General features: G+C 35.9%; 3 protein-coding genes across 6 annotated transcripts; all 3 read right to left on the bottom strand.

Moving 5' to 3' along the window:
* Positions 1-1,087: 1,087 nt before the first annotated feature.
* On the bottom strand, positions 1,088-15,022 carry LOC126755371 (multidrug resistance protein homolog 49). 4 transcript variants are annotated; one of them, XM_050467897.1, is made up of 11 exons: positions 14,943-15,022; positions 7,090-7,126; positions 6,979-7,021; positions 5,237-5,430; positions 5,018-5,162; positions 4,856-4,956; positions 3,273-4,792; positions 3,045-3,214; positions 2,266-2,978; positions 2,042-2,204; positions 1,088-1,977 (listed from the first exon to the last, which is right to left on the bottom strand). In XM_050467897.1, the coding sequence occupies exons 4-11, from the start codon at positions 5,395-5,397 to the stop codon at positions 1,228-1,230; spliced, it is 3,723 nt and encodes a 1,240-aa protein (XP_050323854.1). In that variant the 5' UTR covers positions 5,398-5,430; positions 6,979-7,021; positions 7,090-7,126; positions 14,943-15,022; the 3' UTR covers positions 1,088-1,227. The 4 variants fall into 4 exon arrangements, with proteins under 4 accessions (XP_050323854.1, XP_050323853.1, XP_050323852.1 ...); XM_050467896.1 differs by lacking the exon at positions 14,943-15,022 and adding an exon at positions 10,280-10,357 and having other exon boundaries at positions 7,090-7,241; XM_050467895.1 differs by lacking the exon at positions 14,943-15,022 and adding an exon at positions 10,063-10,348 and having other exon boundaries at positions 7,090-7,241.
* A 6,785-nt stretch (positions 15,023-21,807) lies between these two features.
* On the bottom strand, positions 21,808-24,001 carry LOC126755283 (natterin-4-like). Its single transcript, XM_050467736.1, has 2 exons — positions 23,844-24,001; positions 21,808-22,637 (listed from the first exon to the last, which is right to left on the bottom strand). Exons 1-2 carry the CDS (start codon positions 23,845-23,847, stop codon positions 22,117-22,119), a joined length of 525 nt encoding a protein of 174 aa, XP_050323693.1. The 5' UTR covers positions 23,848-24,001; the 3' UTR covers positions 21,808-22,116.
* Positions 24,002-25,505: 1,504 nt separating this feature from the next.
* LOC126755284 (uncharacterized) lies at positions 25,506-27,883 on the bottom strand. Its single transcript, XM_050467737.1, has 2 exons — positions 27,784-27,883; positions 25,506-26,232 (listed from the first exon to the last, which is right to left on the bottom strand). The coding sequence occupies exons 1-2, from the start codon at positions 27,797-27,799 to the stop codon at positions 25,826-25,828; spliced, it is 423 nt and encodes a 140-aa protein (XP_050323694.1). The 5' UTR covers positions 27,800-27,883; the 3' UTR covers positions 25,506-25,825.
* Between the last annotated feature and the right edge of the window lie 100 nt (positions 27,884-27,983).

Below are 27,983 nucleotides of genomic sequence, written 5' to 3'. Positions count from 1 at the left end.
TTATTACATGTGTTCCTTGGGAGTCGGAAGATAGGCGAAATTGCATCATTGCAATAAATTGTTAAGTGCGAAACTGTAAACGAGTGGCGCCTGTTATTACTAAACCCCAAATCGAGCACATAGATTTGATATTAAATGTCGTGGAAGCCAGACGATAGAAAATATTTAATGAAAATATTTAAGCTGCATTCTATTTTGAGAGATACTTGTTACGCTTTAATTTTATTACATTTATTATCTTGGCGTTCGACGATCGAAATTCCCCAATATCTCAATATATGCATATAATGTCATAATGAACATGGGAGGTGAGTAGCGGGGTTATATAATATGTAGCATATATATGTATAGCTGCGATTATATAATTTGATAGATACTCGAATTTCGTTACTTCGCTTTGATTTTATTACATTTATTATCTTGGCGTTCGACGATCGAAATTCCAGAAGATATTTCTGCAATATCTCAATATATACATGTATATATGTACAAATTTGTATATGCATACATGTGTAAGTAGGTTTATCTTTATAGCCGGGGTTATATAATATACATACATATGTATGATTATATAATATGGTGAAATCAGTGAACGTCAAATAACGTGAAGGTGCACATCGAATTTCGTATGATCTTCGATTAAACTTTCCTTCGTCGTAAGGTGAATTCCTCGGTTAAAAATTTTCAAATTTTTGCTGTTGAACCTGCACCTTCTCGTTATTTTACGTTCTCTGCTCGTATAACCATTGCACCAGATGATAAACACACAATAACGTCGCTTATTGTTAGGTATGCAACGCGATTCAGAAATCCTGTATGTGGGCAATCAGCTCAAATGAAGAATTTACTCTCTTAGTTTTCAGAAACAGCAAATTGCGCGGGACACGTTGATACTGTTAATCGAGGCGGATGTAAAAACTTTAGTGTTACCTTTGGGACCTTTCAGAAAACTTAGCCGGTGCGTTGACGGAGAGTAAGATTTGAAGCAAAACGAGTAAACGATAAGCGTGTTATTGGTGTCATCAACAACCACAATTTTAAGTGCATCACAGTTTTAAGCCTCATTGTATATTCAGCAAAATACCAATTTAAGAAATTTAGTTAAAATTCTATGTATTTATCTATTTTACGCAATAAATAACAAAAAGTTAATGCTACATTAATATCGAATGGACTTCATGTACATATCAGGTTACTGCCAACACTAATTCTAAGGGGAACCATTGGTTAAGCCACTTGCTGCATCATGTACAGCTCTGCGTATATGCCATTCAATGCCATTAATTCCTCGTGATTGCCTTTCTCCACCACCACACCTCTCTTTAGCACACATATGAGGTCCGCATCCCTCACTGTGGTCAGTCGATGCGCAATGGTAAGGCAAGTACGACCACTACGTGCAGCGTCAAGGGCTTCTTGCACCACCTTCTCACTCTCCATATCCAATGCAGAAGTAGCCTCATCCAGTATCAATATCTTTGGATTACGTACCATAGCGCGTGCTATGGCAATGCGTTGCTTCTGACCTCCAGACAGTTGAGCGCCTTTGCTGCCCAAACGTGTGTTGTAGCCTTGCGGTAAGGAGGTGATAAACTCATGTATGTTCGATTTCTTGGCCGCTTCAATAATTTCAGCCATCGGAATATCTGTGCGGAAATTGTTGCCGTACGCGATATTTTCAGCAATGGTTCGGTCAAATAGAACGGGTTCTTGCGAAACTAGACCCATGCCGGAACGTAAGCTATCGAATGAGAATTCCGTTGTTGGTACGCCACTCAGATTGACTTTACCCCGAACAGGATCATAATAACGTAACAGCAGCTGTACACATGTGGATTTGCCCGAACCTGAAGGCCCAACCAAGGCCACTGTAGTGCCGCCTTTGATGGTCAAATTAAGGTTCTGCAATATAGCTATGCCTTTGCGATTCGGGTAATTGAAATCGACGTTTTCGTAAGTAATGTCGCCTCCAGATTTCTAAAATATCGAAATGGATGATTAAAAATGTTCAGTACTAGACCATATTGGTTTGAAGACTTACCATTGTTGTGTTGTATGGCTTATCTGCGGGACTGTAGATAGCGGGTGTACGTTGAAACAGTTTTAGTAAGCGTCCTGCCGACAGCACGGCAGCGCTAACATTGGGCGCATATGACAGAGCCTGACCTAACATCCATGAGCCGAAAATAAGACCCTCGGAGACTCTAAAGATGTGCATATTATTATTTATGGCAAAAAATCATTGAAATAGTTTACTCCACTCACTTTATAATATTCGCATACGGTACTTCATCATTGGATACTAGAATACCACCGTAGTACAACGAAATCCCATAGGCTAAGAACGGTGCCGTTTGTCCCATGCCGTAGACCACACCGCGGAAACGCACCTTCTTGCGACACGCCTTATCGGCTTTGTCTATTTGCTCGCAATAGCGCTCAAGCACATGGCGTTCCTGCCCCAGACTGGTCACAGTGCGTATGTTAGCTATTGCCTCCACCGCAACACGCGACGCATCTTCAATTGCCAGTCGCTCTACATTTGTACTCGCCTCCATAAATCGTGCTTCGAAAAGTATGCACGCACACACCAGCGGCACAGTAAGCAGAGTGACCAGTGTCAAATTCCAGGAGTATGTAAACGATAGAATTACGCCGATGGTTAGAGTAGAGATTGCTTGCACAATGATGCCGATGCGCGAGCCCGTTGCACCCTGCACGTTCGAGCAATCGCCAGCAAGACGTGCACACAGCGCACCCACTGAGTTCCGTTGGTCATCGAAGTAGGCGACCTCTTGGCTGATTATGGCTTTGAAAGCGTCATGACGCAGTCGGGATGTCATCTTCACACCCGCGATGGTGAACATGTAGGTTTGCAAGAGTGAGCTAACGCCGGTTATAACGCCAATAACGATGAACAGGAAGGCAAACAAAATCGACTGCCTTGTGATGTAACTGTCGTCGGGATCGGACAAAATCTATATCGAATTGAGTAGATGGAAGAGTTGGTATTGATATACATTAAAATATTATTCGATACTTACGCCAAAGAAGTCGCCGAAAAGCACAGCCCATGTAGGAAATGTGGCGCCATGCAACATAGCTGATATGCAGCCGACTAGTATGTAACGCCACTCTGGAGCATTCATTTTCATCAGTTGCTTGAAAGTGATCTTATGCTTTTCGGCCTTAGGCTTCTTTCTTTTCGATTTCTCTGTAAAAAAATATGTATGTATATCGTTTAAGTCTCAACAAATGTTTGGGTGTCTTACTTTTGCCCACATCACTTTCAGCGTCGGCTTCATCGACACTTGTTTCGTCCTCATCGTCGGAGTTATCAGGCACTTGCAGTTGTTGCTTACGCTGTCGCACTGCATTGGAGGTGTTCGCCAAAGCCTCTTCTTCTTCCTTACGTTTCGATATCATTACCAACTTACAGTAAAGACCACCCGAGCGCATAAGTTCAACGTGTGTACCCTGCTCAGCCACCACACCATCTTTGACAAACACAATCAAATCAGCATTTGTCACCGTCGAAAGACGATGTGAAACCACCAACGTGGTACGTCCTTGACTGGCCACATCGAGCGCATCCTGCACCCGACGCTCGGATGTGGGATCTAAAGCCGAGGTTGCCTCATCCAGTAACAATATCTTCGGGTTTCGTATGAGTGCACGTGCAATGGCTATACGTTGCTTCTGGCCACCAGACATTTGAGCGCCACGTTCACCCACCATGGTATCATAACCACTCGGTAGTTTGACAATGAATTCATGACAATTGGCCATGCGTGCGGCTTGTTCGATTTCTTCTTGTGTTGCTGTGGTTTTGCCCTGACGTATATTTTCACGAATGGTAGTAGCGAATAGTACTGGTTCCTGACCGACTACACCTATCTGCGACCGCAACCAACCCACATTCAATTCACGTAGATCACGCCCATCGAGACGTACACAACCACTGGGAGCATCATAGAAGCGCTGTAACAACTGTAGAGTGGTGGACTTACCACAACCAGATGGTCCCACTAAAGCCACGGTTTGACCAGCGCGAACTTGCAATGAGAAGCCCTTGAGTACTTGTACATCTGAACGTGCTGGATAACGGAAGTGTAAATTTTCGAAACTTATGTCACCGGTCACAGACTGCAATTTGTCACCACTCTCATTTAACGGATCAATCGCTGACTTGCGATCGATGGTGGCAAAGACGTTTTGTGCCGCACCTTTTGCCGTTGCGAATGCCTCCACATGTGGCAGTGAGAAACCCAAGTTCTGTGCACCCATGATGATGCTGAATAGCACGATAACTAACGAACCCGACGTGTATAATTTATCATCCATATAGCGATATTTCAATATCAACTTAATGCCATACCATATAGCTATCGCATAGGCAATATAAATTATGAACCACATAATGCCGGCGCCGACCCCAGAGTAGAAGCCTTTCTTTCGACCCATCTTCTCAGCTGGCACCAGCAACTTGCCGAATCTTTCAGTTTCTATGCGTTCACCGCTAAAGGCAAGCACAGTACGTATGCCCGAGAAGACTTCTTCAGCGACCGCACCGGCATTCGAGTAAGCCTTCAACTCCTTTTCTGTGAAAGTGCCCTGAATTTTAGCCACCAGTGCCGTAGAAACAATAATAAATGGACAGCAACTGATCACTATCAGTGTTAACAGCCAGCCATAGACAAAAGAGAAGATAACTCCCGCAACGAACGTCATTATCAGAAATACAAACATTGCGACCTTTTCGCCAATGCCCTCCTTCATTTTGTCCAAATCTCTGCAATGGATTAAATGATTTAAAAAAAATTTCGCTTTGAATAAAACCTTCCTTCACACATACTCTGTCATTTTGTTGGCGAACGTATTGCCGGCAGAAGTGTCATACCAAGACATATCTTGACGTAATATAGACTCCAAAAACAATTTTCGAATTTTCGCGATCTATGTTAAATAATCATATAAGTTTAAAAACATACATATTAGTCCATCGTATCCCACAAACCTGTCTGAGCGCCACTTTATTCAACATCATGACCGCCAAACTTAAAAGCAATAGTTGGACCATGCAACCAGCCACCGTCCCCAAACCAAAAGCCAGCGCATCATCTTTAACAGCCTGCATATTCTCGGCGTGAGTGGCATTTGTGCTAATTGATACCAATGTTTAACCGTTATTTTTGTGAAAAATAAATGAAGTTACAGAAAAAATTGTGAAACTTACAGCGTCTTGCCACCGCCGAAAATATTCAAGATTGGTGCAGGCGTTGAAGTGCCAATACCCACATCGCGATCTATGAGCAGAGTGGTGAATTCGGCGTAAATGATGACATTGTATGGCACGCATATTGAAGCCAGCGATGCCGCAAGCATACCGATGATCATTATCAGACGATCCCATATGCTGGCATAGCGAAACTGAAAAGTATAAATTCTATTTATAGCGAGACTTTCCACAAAATATATCTGTTCCTACATGTCTATTTGCATAACACATAAAAATAATTTTTCTATTAAGTACCATTACCAGTACCGTAAGATATGCATTGATATTTTCCTGATTATAGAATTATTTTTGGATTTTTGTTATTGAAACCGTATTTTAGCTCAGGAACTTATCGAAAGGCTGTGAATGCTTCCATTCTACTCTTATAACAAATCAGAGAACTGCAACGAGCAATGAATTTTTGTTTATACTTAAGTACTGATCCGTTACTCTATACGAAGCGAACCGTTTGTCTTCAAATCAGCGATAGAGAACAACTTTGAACCACTAGCGATCACCTTATACCTGATTTGTTTATGAACGGTCGCATGAGCAGAAAATACCCGAAGTGATGCAAACTCATGCTTCAATGATTAAAATGATCGGCAGCGTTCGGTTTGTATGTCATCTCCTAAACACTGATTTACTCGTGCACTTCTGTTCTATTTGAAATACATATGTTTGTATATATGTAAGTAAATGTATAATGGAAATTCCATCGAGTAAATACATACAACAAATGTATGTAATATATATACATATATAAGTACGTAATGGATGGAATTTCCATTGTTTACGCATTGAAAATTTGTAACATGCGCACATTTTCAAAGCTGATAGATTTTTTTCTACACATGCTTCAAATCAGTCCAGCAGAAAATTGTTCTTGTTTGCTGTACTAATAGATTTACTCGTAGATTTACTTATAGTTTACCCGAAGTTTCACATTGATTCAAGCAATCGTCGCAACGCTATGAACTGACATGATGCGATTGGAACCGAAGCCAGCCATACCGTTTACTCGATCGTGATTGCCGAAGAACAGATTGTTCATGTTGCATCAGATCAGTTGACGCTGGCGTTTATTCGAATTGATCAACAATGTTGTCTATGCTGAACTGAATTGATTTGATTGTGTTTTTGGCACGTGTGTTTGTTCTGATTTTATCATACTCGTTGCAGCTCTGTGTAAACAATCAAGAAACCATAGAGTTCAATAGTCGCTTCAAATCTAAAATCAGATTTTATTGACTAAATGTTTCGATGTTAATCGGTATAGAGATTCCTGAAGCCTATATTCATATTCCGTTGTCCTTAATAGCTTTTGGATAACTAATAATATCTTTTGGTTCTCAAAAATGAACGCGTACATTGTAATTAATACAGAAAATTACTTTAAAACTATATACATACAACTGCAGCGGACGCTCAAGTTATCATGCAGGCGGTTGACCCCCATCTACGCGAACTGTATTACGTTAGTTAGACTCATAATGCTGTCAAAGGCTTCGGGCCCATTAGCACATCCTGATTTATTTAGTTGAATAGCAACAGTAAATAGTTGTATAAACAATATTAATTCATATTTATACGCTGTTTAATTAGGCGTCAAAGTCAATAATAATCGTTAATCGACCGATCATTTTTGTGTTTTAAAAGTCACTCATGAAGACTACTGAATTTATTAAGTTGTCACTTACCAACTCCAAATAAGGATACTTCTTTTCTGTAGTATGGCTCTCACTAAAAGCAGAAGACCAAAGTACAAATATTAGTAAAGGAGGAATGAAAGTATAAAGAGTACAACTTACGTTTGTGTTTCCTGAAAATCGTTTGGTCCTGGCAGACCTTCTGATTTTTTCAAGTTTTCAGCAGGATCTGGAGGACCTTGTATCGAAACATTATAGCTACTACTGACCATTTTTATGTTCTTTTAAAGAAACTTGAGGGCACAAGGCTTTCGCTAAAATTAAGAAAATAAAAGAGTTCAAAACACTTTGCTTTCTGCAGATAAATAATACTGTGTAACAACAACAAATGTCATTTTGATTTCTTAACATTACAAATTGAAGCCCTTCAGTGTATGGTAGACAGAACTATTCTTAATTGTTTCTTTATATGTATGTATGCATGAATCCAGAGACGTGTTCACACATACTTATATGTATATGTGGATTCCAATTCAAGATCAAGGAATTTTGACGCCTCGAAGTGTAACAAATCATTTAATTGTTTCAATGGGCAAACAAAGAATGTCGCGATCATTTGCATACGTACTGTAAATTCATACACACGTACACATGCCTATATTCATATATTCATATATACTGTATTTACGTGGAGATAAAAAATAATGAACATTACAGACATTTGTTTAACAAATCCAAGAACAATACCGTTGGCAATCTTGGCTGTAAAATCATAAAGATGTAAAACAAAACTATATTCCTTCATTCATTTAGTAGTACTGTGTTTAATTAGAAGCGAATACGCCGGTACACATAGTAAACATTTATTAACTTTTGTGTTGTTCTATGAACATTTTACCTTTTATGACTTCAATTAGATACTAACTATTAAAAAGTTTGTTGTTTTTACTCTGATAACGTTATTTTATTCACATACATAACTATAATATGTGAAATCTAAAATATCAAAAATCGTTTTTAATGCAAGCCCTACGGCAGTCCTGAGCTGAGGGTTCAAAGAGCTAATGATTATAAAACTAATTTTCGTTCGGAAATATAAAATGCTCAATTATTTACTGATTCACATACAAAGTTTGGATTTGTTGCTGTGTTCAAAAAGTAAGTCTTTTATAACTGCCGGTCATCAGGAAGGCATGCATATTTTTTTAAAAATCCAAATTACGCGTTTTTGTAAAAAACTAAAAGTGAATTTTTCGATTTTTGCAATGGTTGATTTTGCTGAGTGAAGAACTTGGTTAAAATCTTGTTTGTAGAAAGACAATTTTTATCCAGACACGTTGGAAATATTACTGAAGTCCTTCGGTGGTCAAACTATGGCACACAAAAACGTTTGTAAGTCGTACAACGAGTTCAAAGTGGCCCGAGAACGCTTTGCAGACGAACCGCACTCTGGACGACTATCATCCTCTACCGACAAAAACCACATCCAAAAAAATCAAAGATTTGGTGCTTGAAATTCAGCGATTGATAATTAGAGCTCTCGCTGCTAGTGTTGGAATATTATTTGTCAAATCCACATTCGTGCCAAAATCGCTCAAATGCACCATGTCATATGTCATATTGTATTGGTTCTTTGCGCCTTTTTGCCAAAAACTCGAAGGGTTGTCTGGCGATTTTTACTACGAAAAATAAATTCAACAACGGATTTGCTTAAGATTTCTTGCTGTTAATGGAGATCGTTAAAAATATTTGTTGTCGTGAAGTCATAGAAATTACGATAACATCGAAAAAGTGAAAAAAGCAATACTTGAAAATCGTAGTGCTGGCATCAGACAGATAACATAGGTTTTCAACAGCTGTAACGGATCGACTCAACATATTTTGCTTAATGTTTTTGGTCATTGAAGCGTGTCAATGTTAGGCTTGTATAAAAGAACCTGCAACTATTGCAAAAACCACGTTGAGTAGAGATCGCAAAAGTTATGCTTGACAACGTAGGGTTCACATTCATAAAACGCATCATTACTGGTGATGAGACGTGGGTTTATATACATACATATATTAATATATTAGGCTGAAACTGTTCAACAATCTAGCGAATGGCACTCCAAAAACGCGCAGAAATCAATTTGTCAATATAAATACTAATTGTCCGTCTTCTAAACGATGGACAAACGATTTGAGTTTTTACCACGATAAGACGCTGTTAAATATATTTGTAAGATTTGGCCCGTTGCACGTGTAATTTCCCGACATTTCAATCACTTCGCATTTTTTTCAAATATTTTATAACACAATTTTTCATGCTTTCTTACAAATCTCGCTCCAACTTGATCTTGGTCTTCTTTCTGTCTTAATTTAAATAAATTGGCTTCAACAATTTTCTTCTTCGGCCTGTTAGTGTTCATTCTTTTTACATGACCTTGCCAACTTAATCGTGGCACTTTGATAAAACATTTACTGTTTTCACATTTCGTTAATTTATAACCACTTATTTATAGAAAAAGGTAATTTATTATATACTTTCTTTAACAAAATTCACACTAAGAATAGGCAATTTTTTTTAAATAATAAGTTTGCTATGAAATTTGTAACACCCAGAAAGAAACGTGTAAAGTATATAAAGAAATGATCAGTGTGAGGTGTTGAGTCGATTTAGGCATGTCCATCTGTCCGTCTCTCTGTCTGTCTATATGCGTTCTAATCCTTCATGTATGAATAACTTTTCTTCTCGTTATCAGGAAACGCAACACAGATTACTATCCACTATAGTGTATAGCTGCGTATAGCTGATCGTTGTAAACCAAGTTCGAGTATGGAAAAATTTTTATTTGACAAATTCAGGAAATTGGCATATCTATAGATTATTATTCAAGGCAATGCGCAAATTATTCGTATCTAAGAAATGCACCTGTTAAGTGTATTATAGCATCGATATCTGGCCTTTCACAATTATTTTTTAAACTTTCGTCGAATTATGAAATTTTTACATTGCTTCAACACTTCCAAAAGCACTTGACTAGTAATTTTCTAGAGCACACACTTCTAAATATAATTAATTTAAATTCTTTTCTATCAGTAAAAAGCACTATTATCGATATTTATTTCCTATAAACACTTCAATCGACCACTTACGCGGATATTTATTTTGGTTTGCTTCATAAAAAGCCCGAAAGTTATATACAAAAAGCGTAGTAGCAATTTTAACCAGCTTTAATTGTTGATATTTCGCGCAAATAAACATAAGTAAATGTGAAAATCCCACAACAACCGTCAACTTTGTCTAAGCTTCACAATCTTATCGGAGGACACTTCAATCTTGAATCAAATTTTTTACACCACTTCTTCCTACCAAATATTCGCCAACGCGTGCAATCACCGCGAGCTCCCAAACGCGACTGAAGTCCTCACTCTGCTCCAACTGAATGAAACTATTGGCTAGCAGTACCGCTAATTATAATGATTGCTGTGAGAAAGTCGTAGCGCCGACAATAACGCCCGATTGTTTACGTACTAATTTTATTCGGTTTTCCTTTTCTGGGCTACAAATAGGTATATTGCGGCCATAAAAGTTCTTATCACTTTACTGAAATATTGCCTTACCCATTTCAATATATTCGTACATGTGTTAGCAAAGCTGTTAGCAATTGGGGGTTTTGAAAGCACAATAGCTTCTTGTTAATATGCCTGGACCAGATGTGTAGCAGGTCCACTTAGTTTAGAATTTACATATGTATGGGAGATGACTTCGAGCTATCATTTATGTATATAATTTTATGCGCTGTTTCATTTTATGAACATATGACACGACTATTTAGTAAAACGACTGCTAGTCACTTGGCTCTAATATTCAAAATGGTCGAAGCCAGAGAATCTGAGTTATTTCAACAGTTTATTTGCGTCATAATGGTCCAGAAATAAAGAGTTAGTAGCTGCGAGAGATGACTTTGTTCGGTGGAAGCAAAGTTCTTTAAAGAAATTACGAGGCCGTAGATAAGTAAGCAATGAGATTATGTTCTTCTTCTTCTTTATTGGTTAGACATAACCTACGCGGTTATAGTCCAGTTTAGCCAGGCGGTTTTCTACTTTTCATGGGGGTGTTTTTTTACGTAGCGAGTCCCAAACCCAAACCCTGTGGGAGGGATGGATTATGCTAGTTTTATTACAAATCATTGATTTTCTCTGTTTATTAGGGAAACAAACCATACACCCTATATATAGCGCATTTTATTACGAATTTACAATATTAAATTCATAGTAAAAGTAGTATTATTTATTATATATATGAGGAAATTAATCAGAGATCTAATGACACTCTCTCGTAACCAACCCCTTTTTTATACCCTGAACAGAGTATACTAAGTTTGCCACGAAGTTTGTAACACCCAGAAGAAAAGGCCTCGGAGACCCTATAAAGTATATATTAAGTATATATTTAAATGATCAGTATGTTGAGCTGAATCGATTTAGCCATGTCCGTCTGTCTGTGTATATACGAACTAGTCCCTCAGTTTTTAAGATATCGTTTTGAAATTTTGTAAACGTCATTTTCTCTTCAAGAAGCTGCTCATTTGTCGGAACTGCCGATATCGGATCACTATAAGATATAGCTGCCATACAAACTGAACGATCGGAATCAAATTCTTGTATGGAAAACTGTCACATTTGACAATGTATCTTCACAAAAGTTGGCACAGGCTATTTTCTAAGATAATAATATAATCTCCGAAATATTGGTCAGATCGGATTACTATAGCATATAGCTGCCATACAAACTGAACACATAGCTACTAAAAGAAATGCACCTGTGAAGGGTATATTAGCTTCGGTGCAGCAGAAGTTAACGTTTTTTCTTCGTTTATTATTAACTTATCTTGATCTAGAAGTACCGAGCAGATGAATTCTCACATCTAATAATAAACAATCCGCATCTACTTGTATTACTGTTTATTTAATAATGTTTATTTGATAACAGGCAGGAGTGGCTCGCTAAATTGTTGCTTAATAGACAGAGTGTCTATAACGCGATCTCAATCCACCGCTAACCAATAAAACTATATTGTTCTATAACATCTGCTTATCTAAATTAGTGCTTGGGTGGTCGTGTTGGCGCTGCCTTCACCTAGTCTTCGGTATTTTCAAAGAAAAAAAGTAGGTAAAGTAAATAAGTAAGAAACAGCTAAATTCGAGTGCTACCGAATATATTATACTCTTGCATTTTGGAAAGATCAAAGGCAAGGAAACATGTTCACTTAATTTCATTAAAATATTACACTTTTGATCAACATAAACGGTTTAAAATCAGAAGGAATATACATATGTATATACATGTATAGTGACTTATTACGTATACTGGAGCTAATCCTGATCTCCCGAACGATTACATTAACTTTTGACATTACTCAAGTATTCTCTAGAACAAGTTTCCTTTTTTCTTATTGTTTTATTAATATTGGGTAGTCCAAAAAGTCTTTTCGTATTTCAAATCAAACTTCAACTTATTTTTTATATTTATAATGAACTTTAATGAACCAAATATGTACATATGTATGTACCATTTTGGTCCACAACTTTTAGCCCATTAGCCAGAGACATTTTTCCATCAGTGTAAAACTTTTATGGTTTCTCGGCGAAAACCTGCGACAAGTAATTTTCAGAGGCTTTTCTTGAAGCCATCTTTACTTCATTAATGGAGTTCTGCATTGACCGAAACAAATCGTAGTCCGATAGGGCAAGGTCAGGGCTATATGGTGGATGTATCAAAACTTCCCAGCCAAGCTCTCCTAATTTTTGCCGAGTCATGAAAGATGTGTGTGGTCTAGCGTTGTCCTGATGGAAGCCAAGCAGAATCAATCGTTCAACCAGGTTGAAGCAGCTCATAGTGAATGATTCCTTTCCAATCCCACCAAACACTCAGCATATGTAATCTTTCGAGGCGTCAATCCTTGCTTTGCGACTATTTGTTGAGCTTCACCACGCTTGGACCAAGATCTTTTTCGCACATTATTGTCGTATTTGATCCACTTTTCGTCTCCTGTTACCGTTCTCTTCAGAAATCGTATGGCTGCTTATGTGACAATCCTGGTAAATCTTTTCCATAATTTCATCGAATTTTTCAACGATAGGTCGACCAGAGCGAGGTGCATCTTTCACATCGAAATTTTCATAACGGGAGAAGCGAGCCATTGTTTTTCAGTGGACGTCGAATAACTGATAAAGCATCGTCTCCGTAAACTTCACAAATTTCATTGGTGACATTCTTCCATTTTTTATAAAAGAATTTCAAATATAGCGAATTTCTTCATTATTTTCACTCATTTTTGAACAGCTGTAACTTTTTTTCAACTTCCGCGAAATTTATTTTTTTGTTTAAATGAAGCTTAAAGTCTCACCTTTCCAACACTATATGGTATGTCACTATGTGATTGGTAGCGCTGGAGATATTTCGACTGCAACGACATCTATTGACAAAAAACGAAAAGACTTCTTCGACTACCTAATATCTGCTTTTAATGCAGACACGGGTAAGTTTTTACGGGTTTTACGCTTCTCTTGTGTCATCGGTTCGTAAGCCTCTACATTCCCTTCCATACTTTTACTCACATTTGTAAAACGGCACGTGCATGTATGTAAGTATGTATGCATATGCTTAAAAATGGGTGTTAGATTAAATAACAACAAAATCCGTTATCAATTACAAATATATATTGATAGATACTCGTTACTTCACGCTTTCATTTTATTACACTTATTTCTTATTCTACAACGATCTAAATTCCAGAATATATTTTTGCAATATCTCATTATATACATACATATTTGTATATACATACATATATGCATACATGTGTAAATAGGTTTATCTTTATAGCCGGGTAGAGTAAAAGGTATTATAAATTATATGTACATATCATTATATAATATGGTGAAATCAGTGAACGTCAAATAACATGAAGGTGCACATCGAATTTCGTATGATCTTCGATTGAACCTTACTTCGTCGTAAGGTGAATTCCTCGGTTGAAAATTTGCAAATGTTCGCTGTCGAACCTGCACCTTCTCGCTATTTTACGTTCTCTGATTGTACGAGTATAATCATTGAAACAGAAGATAAACCCACAACTCGACTCGGAAGTCCTGTATGTGGGCACATTCAGCTCGAATGAGAGGTTTTCTCTATTAGTCATATTCTCAAGAATACTTGAATAATATCTGGAATTAATGCAATCAGTCCAGATCTTCCTCTAGCTCCCATATGCACGATATAGTGATATCCGCCTTTCATCTGATTTCAGACCGTTTATGATTTTTTATTGAAATTTAGAGGACAAGTTTTCTTAAAAATAATCAGACACTGAATATTTATGAATAGTAGTGAAGACCTTGAATCTTAGGCTTTGATCCTTTAAAATGGCGAGAGTATAAAATATTCGTTTTCCATCAAACTTGGTCCTTCTGCTACCTCACTTGTTGTTTTATAAATTTCAATGTTAGCGTAAGTTTTTATATAAACAAAATAAACTGATTATTATTATAATTAAATTTAAATAATGAAGTGTTTTGACATTGTACTATTAGATAATCTATAATTTAATCTGCATAGTTTATGTGTGAAACCTTAAAACGCCAAAGTAGCATTTGTCATATTATAATTATTCCAAATACTCGTATTATCTATGCTAACGGACTTTATTTGTATGAGAACAATAAATACATAGTTGTATAAACAAAATTAATTCATATTTATTCGCAGGTTAATTTGGTTTAAATCAATAATAATCGGTCTATTAACACACATATGTATAAGATTTTTGTGATCAAAAAGTCACTAATGTAGACTATTGATTTTTTTAAGTTGTCACTTACCAGCTCCAAATAAGGATACTTATTTTTTGTTCTCTCTGCTCTCACTAAAAGCAGAAGAGCAAAGTACGAATATTAGTAAGAGAGGAATAGAAATTTAAAGTGTACAACTTACTTTTGTGTTTTCTGAAAATCGTTTGGTCCTGGCAGACCTTCTGATTTTTTGAAGTTTTCAGCAGGATCTGAAGGACCTGGTATTGAAATATTATAGCTACTGCTGACTATTTTTATATTTTTTTTTAAAGAAACTAGAGGGTACTAATCTTTTCCTAAAATTAAGAAAATAAAAGAGTTCAAAACACTTTGCTTTCTGCAGATAAATAATACTGTGTAACAACAACAAATGTCATTTTGATTTCTTAACATTACAAATTGAAGCCCTTCAGTGTATGGTAGACAGAACTATTTTTAACTGTTTCTTTATATGTATGTATGTATGCATGAATCCAGAGACGTGTTCACACACAAATTGTGGATTCCAATTCATGATCAAGGAATTTTGACGCCTCGAAATATAACAAATCATTTAATTGTTTCAATCGGCAAGCAAAGAATGTCGCGATCATTTGCATACTATTGCGCTGTAAATTCATACACACGTTCACATGCCTATATTCATATATACTGCATTTACGTAGTGGAGATAAAAATTAACAAAGATTTCAGACATTTTCTTACAAATCCACGGGCAATACCGTTGGCAATCTTGGCTATAAAATCATAAAGATGTAAAACAAAACTATATCCCGTCATTCATTTACTAGTACTGTATTTAATTAGAAGCGACTACGTCAATAATGAGCACAATAAACATTTACGAACTTTTGTGTTGTTCTATGAACATTTTACCTTTTATTGTTTTGTAAACTTGTATTCAAAACTGCTGTTTTCAATTATATACTAACTATTAAAAATTTTGTTATTTTTGTTCTGGTAACGTCATTTTGTTAACATATAATATGTATATGAGCTCTAAAATATCAAAAATCGTTTTTAATTCAAACCCTATGGAGTCGCGAGCTGAGAATTCAAAGAGCTAAAAGGTATGAAACTACATTTCCGACGCGTCCGAATGCATAAAATGCTCAATTATTCACTGATTTGCTTGAAATATAGATATTAGTTTTCATACAAGATTATCTGGAAAAGACAGAGATTTTTTTAGATTTATATTGGATCGTGTCGACTTCAGAGCGAAAGTGAACGATCTCAACTTATCATATTTCGGTAAATGGTTTGTGTGTAAATACTAGACTTATACAATAGCAAAATATTTTGCAAAAACGATGTCAAGTAGAGGTCTCGAAAGAGATGCTTGTCTGCATGGTTGAGGACCCTACATTCATCAAACGCATCATTATTGGTGACGTGAAGTCTTCAAATCTTGACCGGAAGCTCTTCGTTTCGGGAATTTGTGTGTAAAAAAGTCATTAATTTTCCACCACGTTAATTTTGATAAGCTCTTCGTGAGCTTTGTCCTTAACAAAATTCATACCGAAAACAGTTATTTATTTTAAATAACATATTTAAGCAAGGAAGCATAGTAGACCCTATAAAGAACTGGCTTCAATCGACCACTTACATGGATATTTATTATGGTTTACTCCATAAAAAAACTCATTTGCAAAAAGGGTTTCCGCGAGATGTCCAACATGACTGAAGTCCTCACTCTGCTTCTACTTAATGAATAACAATAACGCTTGATTGCTTAGGTACTAAATTTATTCTGATTTCCTTTTCCTGCTTGCAAATATATTACAGCAATACAAATTTTTATCACTTAACTGGATCATTTTGCAAAAGTCATTTTCTCTTCAAGAAGCTGCTCATTTGTCGGAACTTCGGATATCAGACCATATAGCTGCCATACAAACTGAATGATCGAAATCAAGTTCATAGAAATAATGTAATATCGGAAGAAATTGTTCTGATCGGCTTACTATAGCATATAGCTGCCATACAAACCGAACGATTGGAATGAAATTGTTCATATTGGATTACCATAGCATATAGCTTCCATACAAACTGAACACATAGTTACTAACAGAAATGCACCTGTGAAGGGTGCAGCCAAAGTTAACGTTTTTTCTTGTTATTATTAAACTCCATTATCTTGACTTAAAAATAACGAGCATGAAAATTCCATCTTCTTTTGGATACAACAAACAACACCTATTTATTGTCGTGTACTTAATACTCTTGTTGTTTATTTGATAACAGGTATGTATCTGTCGATAACGAGATGATAAGCCACGCTAACCAATATATTAACTTATTGCCCGCCAACGGATGTTAGATATTATTATTGACTCATGAGTGGGTGATTGTGTTGGCGGTGCTTCAGCGCCGTACTACCACCTGTTCTTCAGTGCGTTCAAAAGCAAAAACATGCGTCTACGTGGGAAGCGACTAAGTTCGAGTCCAACCGAACATTTTATACTCTTTGAGGTGTTGCAAAACTTAATAATAAAAAATGTTGCGTAAGAATTTGTTTTCATGCATTTATGAACGAAATCGTCAATGGACTACAATCGTATTTGGTATCTTATGAGCTTCTATGTATGTATTACAGGTCTTCAACACACTAAGTTAAATTTCTTCATTTTGCTTCGTTTTCCATGTATTTATATTCAAGAAGTAATTATCTACTATATTAGGTTAGGACAAATGATCATTTTATGATTGCCAAGGAATACGTGTACAAGTTTCATAAAGATGTCTTAAGTTTTGCTTGGGTTATAGCTTGGACCGACGGACATAACTCCAAATCCATATTGCTTAGTTTTAGGGGTTACAAACAGCCGTTAGATAAATTAAACTACTAGACTCTCTGTTGCAAGAGGTTGCGAGGGTATAAAAATTTTAGAAATGTTTGAATGTTCTATGAAATGAAAGAAGATATTATTTCTCACACATCTGGCAAAGAGTGAAGGTTATACAAGTGCACATATGTATGTATGTACATTTGGCGTGTGCTAATCAAGTGCCCATCGTTTTACTGGTATGCGTGTGCATGACTTTGTTTGCTCTATTAGAATATGTACATACATATGTATATTTCAGAACGTTGTGAAATACCTCAATTGCCCTCAATAAACATAAAGATTTTTCAGAGTAAGTATATTTATACCCGGCGAGAGCTAGTGTATCAAAGATATTATACATTTTGTGTGTTTATGATGTCGATATTTATGTAACAGTATCCATCTTATATTGTACATATAAAGGATGATCCATTTAGAGGTTCCCTACTTTTTTAAATAAAAAACACAGAAACTTTAAATTTATTGTGGAATGTTTATTATAATTCGAAAGAATATTTATACGTATTTATTTTTTGAGTTCACGATGACTCGTCTGAGTATTTCGACTGGTAACTGGCGAATAACGCGTGTGATGTTTTGCTCCAAGATCTACTTAAATTGGAAGACTTTATACATACTTATATCCCCAAAGGAAAAGTCTAACGTTCTGAGATACACGATCTTGGTGGTCAATCGGGGGGCCCAAAACGTGAAATTATCTGCTCACCGAAGTGTTGTCTTGCATTGATTGATGCGGTGCATGCCGCCGAGATCATGAATTTCAATTTTAGGCATCAAATAGTCGGTTATCATGGAACGATAACGGTCACCATTTGCGACTACATTCTCACCGGCATCATTTTTAAAGAAATATGGACCGATGATTCCACCGGCCCACAAACCACTCCAAACCGTTGTCTCTTCAGATTGCTCTTCGTTTCAAATGCCGCAATTTTACTTGTTTACATACCAAATGAGACAGAAATGGGCCTCATAGCTGAAAAAAATTTGTCTCGAAAACATTGGATATTCTTGGAACTTTTCAAGAGCCCATAAAGCGAAGCGTTGCTGCTTGGTAAGGTCGAGCGACTTCAGTTCTTGTACAAGCTGTATTTTGTACGCTTTCAATTTAAGATGTCAACGTAAAATGCGCCAAGTCGTTCCATACGTCAGTCCGAGTTACTGCGCACGGTGCCGAATCGGCTCTACACTCTCAGTTACGGCCGCTATGTATTCTTCACTGCGTGCTGAACGTGGTCTATTCGGTCGAATATTATCCAACAATGAATGCTGGGTCACAAGATGAGTGATTCTTTACAGAACGTGAGTTTTTGTAATAAAGTGGAACGATTTGTAAACGTTGTTCAGGTGTAAATCTTTTCATGAGGAAATGCCAAACAATACTCAGCAAGAATAACATGACAGCTTTATACGAATCACACGTGATCTGTCAAAAAAAGGCTAATGAAAAAAGTACCTCTACTTGAATCACGGGTTAAAAGGTAAATAAGTGGGGCGTTATCACTTTTTGCCTTTCATTTTCTTTGTTTCGAGTTGTATGAGCCATGTTTGAACCCGTCATCGCCGGAATTATTATTATTTTGGCATAGCGGATAGATTTCCGGCCGTTTTCTCAATGTCTGGTTAAGCGCCTAACCAGAACTTTTTATCGGCAACATGTCGAAAAAATGATTTTCATGTTTTTCTCAATATCTGGTTGGCAATAATCTGGCAGGTAAGTTTTGGTAAGCTCTACCAAAAAAAGAAGTCTTGGCTAGTTGCTAACCAGAATATGAAATGACAGAAGTCAGCAATAAAATCTATAAGAGACGTCAGCTGCATATACGCTGTTCGGACGCTCATTATTATTATATATTATTCATATTTGCATTCAGGGCTAACAACATTTAAATTTCTGAATATAATATAGTATTCCAATGGAACCCAGCGTAGTTGCAAACATGAAAGGAATTTCAGAATGAAAAAAATGCCGAATTGCGTAGCAGCGAGTCGAGTGAGAGCACAAATAGCGCAGTTACTTCTTCGTCCCCTCGCTTACGAAAACCGGTTTGGGCGGCAAAAAGAGTCCTCGTCTGAATATGCACATAAATGGCTCGTGACGTTTACACAGTTTTGCGTGTTCACAATGCAAATGAAGGTGGAATCGGCGGGGAGGGCGAAAAGACTGGAACGCCGATTGTGTAATATGGTGGCGGCGAATCGAAAACTTCATGCAAATTGTAAGGATAGATTGTTAGTGGAGGACCGAGTGGTTGTGGCATTTGCATAGTCATTGGTGGTCCCAAAGCAGGTTTCACATCTTGTGGTAGTATATACATACATATGTATGTATGCTTTTACGTCCACCATGGGAGATATTTTTAATCAATTCAAAAAACAAAATATTTTTTTTTTACTAAATTGCATATAAAGATTATTATTTTGCTATAGGACATTTAAGTCCAATAAAGTTAAGATCTATTGGATTCAATATACTTCTTGTAATCGTTATTTATTTAAAATTAATAACGAATTTTATTTGTGCTTACTCACACTGTCGCAGCTTCTCTCTAATTAATCGCTGATATAAACCAATGTCTAAAACAAGACATTTAGAGAGATATTAATATCGATCAAATTCGGCGCGCTTCGTGATCTATGACCTCAGAGGGAGATGCAGATAAATTCTTAAGAGGGGCCTGACCCACGCGACTAGAATTATCAGAATTGTCGTCACGAACGTCGGCCTTTCTGAAGAGCACTTAGTAAGACGTTTTCCTTATCTCCAAACGGTATATACAAACAGCCATGTGATGTATCACTTTGGCCGTTAGATTATCGTCTCTGTGGAATGAACGGCCCACATAGCTCACAATTCCACGAAGGTGTCGACGATTCTGAAAAGAAGTAGTACAAATAAAACCCCTGAATTGATATATTTTTGGAAACTTCATATAACAACCAAATGATTGCTGTAATCTTTATTTTGATTTTTTATAAACTAGTATAGTTAAATCTTATGTTTTATATTTTATAAATACAAGAATTTTTGTATTTTATTTGCCAATTCAACCATTCACAATAGTCAACGCTGTCTAAAATACACGTACAAAACAAAACTTGGTAACACTGAAGATAACGGCCTTACCACTTTAATGAGGTATCCGCGTATTCTCTTGTACGAATTCAACTCGATAGTATAAAGCCTTTCATATTTAAGAATCAAGAGAAAGTGCAGGCTTGTACCGAGCTTAGCCCTTCCTCCCTTGTATATTTTACTTCCTCAAAGTTATTGAGTGTTATTTGTTACACGGATTGCAAGAATCTTCTTTGATTTACTATTTTTTCTTGTCGTTATGACTTCGTTATCCTTCTCCTTTTATTTTTTTCTATAGATATAACGGTACGTACACTTCGGCGGTCGATATTTAACTGTTCTCGTCGTAGAATTCAACTGAGCCAATTATAAACCTAATTATAACCTAACTTATATAATATACTTTTTTCGCTAATATTATTATAGAATGTTTAATTTTGGATTTGATTATTATTTTTGTGACTCAATAGAAATAATGTATAACTTTTAACTGCGAGAGAATTCCCCCCCTGTGGATCCGCCCCTGTGTAAGTATAATATCTACATATGTCATAATGATGAAGAGGTTAGAAGCGAGTTATTGAGAAAGTATGACACTGTTCGGGGGAAGATATTTTCTTTAAATTAATTATGAGAGTGATTTTGTTTTGGGAAGTCATATCTAAGCGAACTTTATTATATACATATTTATTTTAATAGAATGATGATTAAATGCCATATATGTATGTACATATGAAAAGTTAACACAAGTATTTTCAGTGTACTTCATCATGTCTCCCTATTTCACAGTAAGAGCTCACCCTTTCTTCGTATTTTTGCACGTTTTCGAATGTTGCATTTGATAGAAACGTTTCTAAGACTTCGAAATGCATTGGTAATATACGCCATTGATATTATTTCGGCACGTTTCATTCCTTGAAACCATTAATGCAACATTTGGCATAGATTTTTATATTCACGAAAAATTTGTATACTTATGTATGTAATTTGTAAATGTAGGGGGCACCTATCTTCGCTACATTTTAGCTCCACTAGAATTTTACTTATTATGAAAAATATCCTCAGAAAGGATGCAATGCCTTCCGAAAGGAAAACAATATAACAGTATTCTCGATATTATATTTTTGAAATAAAAAAATTTGTTTCATTTATTAAATTTAGTAAAAATGATGAATGCAAATAAAGATTATTATTTTGTTATAGGTTATTTAAGTCCAATACAGTTAAGGTCTATTGGATCCAAAATAATTTTTGTAATCGTAATATATTAAGATGAATAAAATAGCACAGAATTGCTTGTGTCACGAAAGAATAAAAATATTGTCCAAATGTAAGGATACATAGCCCTCAGTGGGTGTCTTTAGATTTGTGCTCACTCACACTGTCGCAGTTTCTCTCAAGCCGACCACTGATATAAACTACTGTCTAAAACCCGACACTTAGAGAGATATTAAGATCGATCTTCTCAAAGGAAGATGCAGATGACTTCTGAAAAGAGGCTAGACCCACTCGACGATCGGCCTTCATGATCAGGACTTCATATGAATGAAAACGCAATTCTTTACCATCAAACGGTATATACAAACAGCCATGTGATGGATGTATTTTACCAACGGTTAAACTGTTGTGGTAAGAGCAACGACCTATGTATAATGGCTCACCATGGCGTGTGGTACCACCGGGTACAGCGTTGCGTGGCACCGAACCACCGCGGGAAGTTACCCATTCATAGCCATCACCAACCAGCACCTCATATTGTCTTTTTTTGATTTCCTCACCGCGCCAGCAGACATAAGCGCAACCTTTGCTGGGTATCACTTTGGCCGGTAGATTATCTTTTCTGTGAAATGAACGACCCACATAAATGGGAGAGCCATCACAGTCGCGTCCGCCAACAAAAGCTCCTGGTGGCACCAGCTCACAATTCGACGAAGGTGTCGAAGATTCTGAAAGAAAGTAGTACAAATAAAGCCCCTGAATTGATATATTTTTTGGAAACTTCATATAACAACCAAATGTACTGCTATAATCTTTATTTTGATTTTTTATAAACTAGTATAGTATAGTATAATTGATTTTAAATCTTATGTTTTATAAATACAAGAATTTTTGTATTTTATTTGTCATTTCAACCATTCACAATAGTCAAAGCTGTCTAAAATATACAAAACAAAACTTGGTAACACTGAAGATAATGGCTTTACCACTTTAATGTGATATCCGAATTCTTGTACGAATTCAACTCGATAACTTTGTGATCACTTTCACATGTAATTTTTTTGACAAGCAAGTATAAGCGAGAAGAGAAACGGCGGATCGAAGACAGTTTCTATAAGTGAAGTGTTATTGGTGTTAAAAGCATTCGTACACATACAGGTGAAATTCAAGAAAGTATTTAAGTATCGAAATCGCTAGTTATTCTCTTTTTGCCTTAAAAACTTATATGGTAAACTGATGGAACATAGTCTCTATGACCAATCGATTTAAATAAGTATGTGTATTAAAATAATCACGATGACGAGATAAGTTCAAAGCTATCAAAATTATAATACGAAACTGTTACTCGGTACAGAGTATCGAAGAAAAAAGAAGCATATGTAGTTTAACTTTTTTAAAAAGTTATAAGGTACATGTATGTATATCTTACAAAATCACAAAGATTAAACTACCAAAGATTTGATATCTAAGAGCTGCAACGAAATCGGTATAAACTTTGGACCAGGGGCGTAGACCGCAATTTTTACTCCCTTCATCCACCTGTACTTTTACATATACATTTACATATGTATTTAGCTCCATATCTAACTCGATTAGTTTTAGGCGATACGTGCAACCGTTAGGTGAGCAAAACTATAATACTCTGTTGCAACTGGTTGCAAGTCTATAAAAATGTCGAGCATAATCAGTCCAGAACTTCCTCTAATGAAACTAGAAGTGATCTAAAAGTATTTTAAAGTTAATAAGATAGCTAAGTAATAAGTTATCAAATATGTATATAACCCTAAATTCGAATTAAGATTGATGAACATTGAGTTATTAGCAACTTCTTTATTTAGTATAAAACTTTGCCAACACTTGAAATTATGTTCTGACTTTGCAGGGTTATACCGAGCTTAGCCATTCCTCCCCTGTTTTAAGTAAATTTTACTTACGCATAGTAATCGAGTGATGTTTGTTGCACAGATTACAAAAATCTCCTTTGATTTATAATTTTTTCTTGTCGTTATGACTTTGTTATACTTTTCCTTTTAATTTATTATACAGACATAACGGTACGTATACTTCGGCAGTCGATGTATAACTGTTTTCGTCGTTGAAATCAACGGAGTCAATTATAAACCTAAACCGACATTTATTCAATAATATGTAATAAAAAATGCTATATTTCGGGAGATAAAAGTTTATAAATACGTGCAAGTTAGCCTATATAGAACACATTGAAGGCAAAAGGCACATTGTTACAGTAAAACCCCCTTAATCGATCAGCAATAACTTTACAATTCCACATTTATCACAATGATCAAGAAGTCGAGACGCTTTGAACCTCGTAAGCATTAGATGTCTTTCCGTCCATCCATTTGTCCGCGCAAACGAGATTTAAATATATTATATTAATGAAACTTAGTACACATGTGACTTAGCAGAGGTTGGTTTAGTCAAAAGTACTATGACTAAGTCTCAAATTAATGACATTAATAGGCTAGGTCATGTCGTCCGAATGGACGAAAACACTCCAGCTCTAAAAATATTCGACGCAGTACCCGCTGGGGGAAGCAGAGGAAGAGGAAGAACTCCACTCCGTTGGAAAGACCAAGTGGAGAAGAACCTGGCATCTACGCCAATAAAGAAGAAGAATATTAAATGTCATCGAAGCCAGAAGATATAAAATATTTCATTATTATAACTACGTCTTAATGATGGAGAAGTGAGTAATTGCGAGAGTATGATGCTGGAGGAAGATGATTGCTTTAAATTAATTATGAGCGCGATTTTGATTTGGAAAATCATATCTATAGCGAACTGTATTATGCCATACATATGAAGCGTTAACGCAACAGGGCTCAATGTACTTGATAAAGTCTCCCCGATTCGAATGGTTCATTTGATAGAAACGTTTCTACGACTTCGAAATGCATTAGTCATAAGCTGAACTAAGCTTTCGTTGCTTAAATATTTGTGTATTTTTATTTATTTACTAAATGAAAAATAATAATACAATTATTATCTTATAGAGTAAGAAGCACTAGCTGCCAGGGCTTACAGCTATATATTTGTGTATAGTATTTATGAAAATATTATATTGATTAAATAAGTATGTACATATGTATATTACTGTAAAATACATGGAAATGTATTACTGAGAAATTATTCAGATTTCACCATTCAATAACAAATTTTTATCGCTTCAAGTACTTCAAAGTTGGATCGAAAACTGCAGGCGGATTGTAGGTATCGGTTGTTGCTGGTGGACCAAGTGGTTGTGGCATTGATAGTCCTAATGGGAGCTTCACATCTTGTAGTGGTATATATGGTTTTACGTTCATAATGGGAGTACGGGATATGGTGGGTTTATGTCTTCTCTTCTTGGTGGTGGTGCTGGTGGCGTTGTATCACCAACTACCTATCCTTCACTGCAATTTTGCTCCACTAGAATTTATAAGATTCCGATTATAAAAAAAATATTCTTACCAAGAGTTCATTACTTCAATGCCTTTTCGAAAGGGAAACAATATAAGAGTGTTCTCGATTTTATATTTTTGAAATCAAAAAACAAAATATTTTCTTTATTAAATTTAATTAAAACGTTTAGTTAAAATGTTGGGTGCATATAAAGGTTTTTATTTTGTTATATTAAGTCCACTAAAGTTAAGGTCTATTGGATCCAATATACTTCTTGAACCCGTAAAATATTTAAAATGAATATAATAGCACAGAATAGTTTGTTTCACGATAGAATAAAAATATTGTGAAAATGTAAGGTTCCATAGTCCTCAGTGGGTGTCTTTATATTTGTGCTCACTGACACTGTCGCAGTTTCTCTCAACTCCACCAGATATAAAACAATGTCTAATACTCGACACTTATAGACATATTAATATGCATTGGTATCGGCCTTTCTGATCTGCACTTTACTTCAATGAAAACGCACTACTTTACCTCCAACCGGTTTATACAAACAGCCATTTGATGGATGTATTTTACCAACGGTTAAACTGTTGGCATAAGTGCAACGATCTACTTGTATGTATAATGGCTCACCATTGGATATGGTACCACCGCCTCCAGCGTTGATGGTCACCGAACCCCCGTAGGAAGTTACACGCGCATAGCTTTGATTCACTAGCACCTCATAGTGTGTTTTCTGTATTCCCTCAAAACCAGAGTATGCATAAGCATAACCTTTGCTGGGTATCACTTTGGCCGGTAGATTATAGTTTCTGTGGAATGAACGGTCTGCATGGATGGGAGTGCCACAGTTGCGTCCGCCAACAAAGGTTTCCCGTGGCACCAGCTGATAATTCGACGAAGGTTTCGAAGATTCTGAAAATAAATAGGACAAATAAAAGACCGAATTTTGGTTTTCTATAAACTACTATAATTGATTTCAAGTTTTATATTTTAAAAATACAGGAATTTTTATATTTTATTTGTTATTTGAACCATTCACATTACAAAAACTGATCTAAAATAGAGAACGTAAAATGAAATGTTTTGATAATTTCCGCACCGTGAATCTTCTCTCTATACGTTCTCTGCGGCTATATCACTTTAATAAGGTATTCGTACACTTTCTTATACGAACTCAACTCGATAACTTTGTTGTTGCTTTCACACGTAATTTATTTAAGAACAGAAGCGAGCAGAGAAATAGCGAATCGAAGACAGCTACTAAAAGGAAGTATATTATGACAAAAAAGTACCAGACAATTGTAAATAAAATGCAAAATATTCAATAATTCATCAATATCTATTTTGTCGCGTTCAAAGTAATCCTCACCAGATGTAATACACTTACACCAACGATTTTTCCAGTCCTCGGAACACTTTTCATAAGCACTTCTTGGGCTGGCCTTCACCTCCTTTAACGAATTTAGTTTTATCTCTTCGATCGACTGAAAACGGGTTCCATTCCGATAATTGTTGATTTACTTGCATGGTAAACTCATAAACCCATGTCTCATCGGCAGTTATAATGCTTTGAATATATAAAGGATCGGAATATCAAAAGGACTTGTTTACGGTACTCTTGAAAAAAATTACGTTTATCGGAACGAGTCGATCAAGAACGTGTTTCTTACCCAAAATATCCACCAAAATCATTTGAACGAACTTTTGAGAGATGCGAGACATGTCCACCGTCTTCGAGGGCTTTGTACCACTCGTAGGGTTGTGTTTTTGATAAAATTAAATAACCGTAGGCCTTTTCTAATATTAGCATCATGACAAAGTATCGGTTCGATAATATACCACATACAAATATAGTTCAGGAAAGTATTTAAGTATCGATGGAATACAATGAGGGATTGTAACACCTAAAACTAATCGACATAAATATGATATACTATATACATATGTATATTAAAATAATCAGGATGACAAGACAAGTTCAAAGCTATCAAAATTTCAAAATTATAATACGAAACTGTTATTCGTTACAGAGTATCGATGAAAAGAGAAGCATCTGTGGTTTAAATTTTTTAAAAAGTTATAAAGTACATGTATGTATAAGAAAGATTTGATATCTAAGAGCTGCAACGAAACCGGTATAAACTTTGGACAAGGGGCGTAGACCGCAATTTTTCAACTCCCTTCATCCAATCCAACTTACATTTCAAACCCTACAAAGTGATTATTGATTAAATATACCGGACCCAAAAAAAACCTAGTAATGAAACCAGAATGACCTTTTCTTTTAAAGTTATTAAGACAATTTCGAATTTCGATTGGTGAAGGTTGAATTCTCAGAAACTTCTTTGTTATGTATAAAGTTTTGCCAACACATGAAAATATGTCCTGACTTTGATATTTAATAATCAAGAGAATACACCGAGCTTAGTCCTTCCTTCCTTGATTAAAGTAAAGTTTACTTACGCATAATTATCTTCATTCAACGGATTACAAAAATTTTCTTTGATTTATTATTTTATCCTTTTGCTTTTAATTTTATTCTACAGATATAACGGTACGTACACCTCGGCGGTCGATGTGTAACTGTTCGTCGTTGATTCAACTGAGTCAATTATGAACCTAAATCGACATTTATTCAAATGTTAAATGTTATAGTGAACGAA

The sequence above is a fragment of the Bactrocera neohumeralis genome, chromosome 4, assembly GCF_024586455.1.
Source record: "Bactrocera neohumeralis isolate Rockhampton chromosome 4, APGP_CSIRO_Bneo_wtdbg2-racon-allhic-juicebox.fasta_v2, whole genome shotgun sequence".
In the NCBI taxonomy this organism is placed as follows: Eukaryota; Metazoa; Arthropoda; class Insecta; order Diptera; family Tephritidae; genus Bactrocera; species Bactrocera neohumeralis.
The sequence above is the reverse complement of the archived record's forward strand: the minus strand, read 5'-3'. Positions and strand labels throughout refer to the sequence as shown.